The 5,348-nt window shown below is 36.5% G+C and overlaps 1 protein-coding gene across 1 annotated transcript; it reads left to right on the top strand.

The window, feature by feature from the left end:
* The first annotated feature begins 1,531 nt into the window (after positions 1–1,531).
* On the top strand, positions 1,532–2,089 carry LOC124892121. Its single transcript, XM_047403540.1, has one exon. It carries the CDS (start codon positions 1,532–1,534, stop codon positions 2,087–2,089), a length of 558 nt encoding a protein of 185 aa, XP_047259496.1.
* The last annotated feature ends 3,259 nt before the right edge of the window (positions 2,090–5,348 follow it).

Raw genomic sequence — 5,348 nt, 5'->3', positions numbered from 1 at the left:
TGGAGAAAAATTTAACATTACGAGTACTATGATTCAACTCCTTAATCTGAATAGGTTGTTTGGTAGCCCTCCTGGTGATGATCCGAACTTGCATCTGGTGAACTTTGTCACCATATATAAATTTTTTGATAACCCAAGAGGGGGTCAGAATGCTATTTGTTTGAGATTATTTTTGTTATTTCTGTCTAGGGAGGCAACATTGTGGCTTAATGAGCTGATACTCGATTCTATAACCAGCTGGAGGCAGTTGAAAGGAGCTTTCCTAGAAAGGTTCTATCACCTTCCAGGTGGGTATAGTTGAGGGATGAGATCAGTAACTTCAGATAGCTCCCAACTAAAGCCTTGGATTAAACTTGGGAAAGATTCAAAAAGAAGTTGACGCAGTGTCCGTACCATAATATGATGGACATACACTTGATAGAGACTTTGTATAGGGCATTTAACTCTGTGATAAAACCAATTGTAGATAATGTTGTTGGTGATTCGTTTGTTGAGCTTACATTCCCAGAGGCTTCAGAAATGCTAGAGAGAATGACAAATAGAGTTGGGCATGGCATACCAGAGACTTTGTGGTAGCAAGCCCCACTGTTTTTGTGGGTATGACTGCAGAACAATATAGAAGAGATAAGAAGCATAATCAAGACATGGCTTACCTAAAAACACAGATGGACTTGCTAGTCAAGCATTTACTATCAGGTAAAATTGAGAAAGTAAAGGCTATGGGATCGCAGGGCAAAGTAGAGTGTGACTCAGAAGGAGAGGCAAACTATGTAAATAATCAAGGGGGTCTTTGAGGCAATATCCAATGAAATCAAGGTTGGGCTTATTATGAAAAGGCTGGATATAAAAACCAGGAGTAAGGAAATAGGCGGAGCAATAATAATAGGAGAGAGTTATTTTTCCCTCCTACAAATCATGAGGCTGCTACAAGAAGTTCTGAAAAGATGTTTATGGAGGACATAATGGCTAATTTGTTAAAGGGAGTGGAGGCAAACAACTCAGGGGTGACTACCATAAAGACAGATCTATCATCTATTAGTCAGCTGGTAAACTCACACTCCACTTTGATCAAACAGATAGAATAGTAAATAATCTAACTCACTATAGTGATGAACCAGAGGAAGAGTGGAAAGTTTCCTAATGATACAATTAAGAATTCGCAAAATTATGGCTCATGTATTGCGATTACCACTAAAAATGGAAAGATATTACCTGGCCCTTTCATTGGCAAAGGTGGAGTTTAAGATGTGATTGAAGTAGATGATGAACTCAAAAATGAATGTCCAGTGGAGTCTGGGAAGTTGGATGGTTCTGATAATGCTCCAGAAAAAGAGAAAGAAAAGGAAAAGAAAGTAGTAGTGAAAACTTTCTGAAGACCACCGTCTTCCTTCCTCAAAGATTAAAGAAGAAGGTTGAGGACAAAAAATTTAGTAACTTCAAGGCGATGTTAAAATAGTTGAAAACAAATGTGCCATTGGTGGAGGCACTTGAACAAATCCTAGGATATGCTAAATTTATGAAGCATCTGGTAATGAAAAAGAGGGCAGTAAGCGATGAGCCAATGGATAATGTCAACTATTGTAGTGCCATTGCTACAAAATCCTTAGTGCAGCAGAAGGCCGATCCTGGAGCATTCACTATTCCATATACAATCGGGTCTCTTAATTTTGCTAAGGCCCTATGTGATCTAGGCGTGAGCATAAATCTGATGTTGCTAGACGTGTATAAAAAGCTAGGTTTGGGGGATCCTACCTCGACAAATATATGGTTGGTGATGGGGAATAGGTCTGTAAAGACGACAGTAGAAATATTACATGATGTATTGGTAAAGGTGGCCAACTTTGTACTTCCTGCTAATTTTGTAGTCCTAGACTATCAGGCGGACTTTGAAGTTCCTATCATTTTGGGTAGACCATTCCTCATAATTGGGAGAGTGGTAGTAGCCATGAAGCTGAATGAGATAAAGTTCAGGTTCAATGACAAAGGGGAATGTTTCAAATTGCACTCATCCATGATACAGCAAAAGGATATGAGTGTCTTCTCAATCACGGATATATTTTATGAAGACCGAAAAGAGGTAGCAGCATAGTGTCTTGATGAAGTCTGAGTAGTCAAGATAACCTAGTCATGACATAACATTAAATCAGGCGCTACATGAAAGGCAACCCATGATCCCCATGTTTGATCTACTCCTGGTATACCCTAACCCTTAGTTTAGTTTTTCTTTGATTTTAACTTGAGGGTGTAGGGTAAGTTGTTGGTGTAACATTTTGTAGTTAACAAGGAGAAATACAAGTACCTGAGGCAGGTAACATGGTTTTGTTATTTTATGAACATCTCTCAAATGGTCTAATTATTTAACTGTGCAATTTGCATCTAATTGTGACCACTGTGCATCTTTGTATGGTATTAGTTCTAGCGACTTGATAGCCATTGCTAAATAATTGCATGAACTGGATAAGTAGTAAATTATGATATACTTGTGTGCCATGTGAGTGTGAGATTTTACTTAGTCCCCTTTTTACGTTTAATAGAGAACTTGCTCGGTTAGTCTTATCTAGGTTTAAGGATAGAGGTTAGGAAAGGATCGTAGGCCATTTTGATATTAGCCCATTTTAGCATAAAGACCTTCCCTATATGCATAATATCCCTTGATCCCTATTTTGAGCCTAAATCGCCTATTTCTTTTTATGATACCTATCATCATCCCATTTATATCATAACGAACCTGTTTTGGCCCTGGTCCTTCTTGGACACTGTACACCTTGACTTTAGCAAATGGCCTAAGTTGAGGGTGGCTATCATAGGGGTGCATTATGTAAAATGAGTATCAATAAATGTAGAATAAAATAAAAGAATAAAAATCTAGGTGCGATGGAAAAGAACAAGAAAAGAAATGTTGTGAATAAAAAGAAGTGATTGTAAAAAAAAATGCACCCATCCTGAATATGTGTGATCAAGAAAAAGAATAGAAAAAGGTTAATAAGTGAGACCCCAGAAGATAGTGTAGTGTCAAGGAGGCTTAGTTACTTTAAATATCATCGAGTATCATTCCCGCCCCTAGCCTACATTACAAGAAAAAGACAAGACCTATAGTGATCCTAGCTGACCTATCTAAAAATCTTGGTAATGAAAATAAGGGAAAGTCTATGGTATTCGTCCTACATTAATTGTAATTTCATTCATAGAGTGAGTGTCTTTTAATCGTCCCCATGGTTACATATTTGATGTTTGATATAAGTAAAGTGGGACTTCTTTGTAGTGAGGGCACACTGGTTAAGTTGCTAACTTGTTTGGATAGTCTAGTCTTGGTACATGCATGGTTGTTGTTGCTGAACTGATGTCATATCTTGATTCCTCTATGTCGCATTATTTTTCTTCAATAATATACATAATTTTTTAAATTGATTGACCTTGGAGATGCTGAAGATGTTTTGAGATAATATGGATGGTTGACTACGGAATGTACTTTGTATCCTCTTGGTTGTATTTTAGTTGCTTGAGGACATGAAATTGTTTTAAATTAGGGGTGTTGACGTGTGAGCATATGCTAACACATTTGAGGCTTTTAACTGAGAATAATTGCAATGTCTTAAGCAAACTTTGTCATTTTTTATTGTTTTCTCTTTAATATTGCAGTAAAAGTTAAGATGCAAGAGAATCAGCAATAATAGGAGTAAAAAAGTTGATTTATGAGTAAGTAGAGAAGAAAGATAGTTGATTACTTGTTTGATAAGTCATTAGCTTTGTGATAAGGTTTTAGAGTTGCCGTCAGGCTTAGAAAGAGAATGGACTTCAGCTAGAATCAGTGATGACATCTGTGATAGGCAGTCATAAGTATGATAAGCCATCAGGCTCATCGTTAGGCTTAGGCAGGGAATGGAGTTTGAAATGAAGAAGTGGTGAAATCTTTTATAAGTCATCACATGTATGATAGGCTGTCAAGCCTTATCATCAACCCAAGGCAGAGATTATCAAAAGTGAAGAGAAGCTGACAACATTCCTGATAAGTCGTTAGACTCTTGATAAGCTGTCACACGCGTTGTCGCGTATCCGATAAAATACTGTGATCTATGATTTTATTTCGATAATTAGGCTGAAGTATTTAAAGCATATGTTAGGGTTTTCTAATCATAAGGGGAACTGATGTTTTGAACATTTTTCTCTCTAGTATTCTCTCTTTGGGATTTTCTACTAGATCATATCTGTGAAACACTTGTTGCTATTCATCTTGTTATAATATCATTTACCTAAGTATGAAGTCAACTTTTTTTCTTGCTTATATTATTATGAGTAGCTAAATTCTCTTAACTCGAGTAGTGGGATCTATGGGTTTGGGTTTGTACCGTAACTAAGTGCTCAAGATTCTAATAGTGGTAGGAACTTTTGTTAATTCCATTATTTTACATGCTAACTATTGGCTGCAAAAAATAGGCCTCGCTTACTGTTGATTTGCTTGACATAAGAAATCAATCGTAGTAAGAAGTGAATTATCAATAGGGACTTGGAAGCATTAAACTTCTATTTAATAATTAATGATGTAACAAGATTAATTAACTTGAGATAACATCCTATTATGAAATATAAATTCCCTAAGTTTGAGAGAATTAGGTGGTCAAATGTCTAAATGGGTTGAGAAGCATTTTGACATAACTTTGACAAGGATAGTTTGATGTTCCTACCTACCCCAAGAATCTTGAACCGTTACTAGAGTCTATCAAATCCCAACATCCATAGTGAACATAACTCTAGTTTTCCTTATCATATTGATTTCAAACACTGAATTGAGAAGTAATTATTTTCTACCTTTCCAAAAACCCCCATTCACAGGAAACTACTAACTATCAGTTGATTAACACGCAGATAACTCAGATTCACACCAAATTCTCTGTTGGATTTGACCCCAACCTAGTTGGGTTATATATTGACAACAATCCCTTACATTCTCATAAGATAGGTATTGTTTGAGAGTTATCACTAAGCAGTAGTGGACAATAAAGGATGTACTTTGATATCTCTTCACAATCTTAGAAATAAGGGGGAGTAGAGAGTTGGCTATGTCTTGGGCATTATCCTAGAAATAGGGATGCCCAATAGAGTTATTAGGTGGTTTTAATTGACACACTTGTTATGTACTCAAAAGGGTCAACGAGTGATATTCTTGAGGTTTTGATAATAAACTAGCCTCAAAGAGCTTCAACCTAGCCTACCATGTCGTTAAGGACAAGAATTTGCACCAAATCATCATGCACCCATGCATAATATTCCCTTAGGTAGACATAAACCCAAGATCCTTCTCACATTGAATTTTCATTCAATATTATAGCCTATTGATTATTAGCTTTAAT

This window comes from Capsicum annuum, unplaced genomic scaffold (assembly GCF_002878395.1).
Source record: "Capsicum annuum cultivar UCD-10X-F1 unplaced genomic scaffold, UCD10Xv1.1 ctg43932, whole genome shotgun sequence".
Lineage (NCBI taxonomy): Eukaryota > Viridiplantae > Streptophyta > Magnoliopsida > Solanales > Solanaceae > Capsicum > Capsicum annuum.
This window is presented reverse-complemented; position numbering and strand designations above follow the sequence as displayed.

What these genes read in the sequence shown, in the direction of transcription:
- LOC124892121 (XM_047403540.1), top strand. Translation starts at nt 1,532, where the DNA reads ATGAAAAAGAGGGCAGTAAGCGATGAGCCAATGGATAATGTCAACTAT.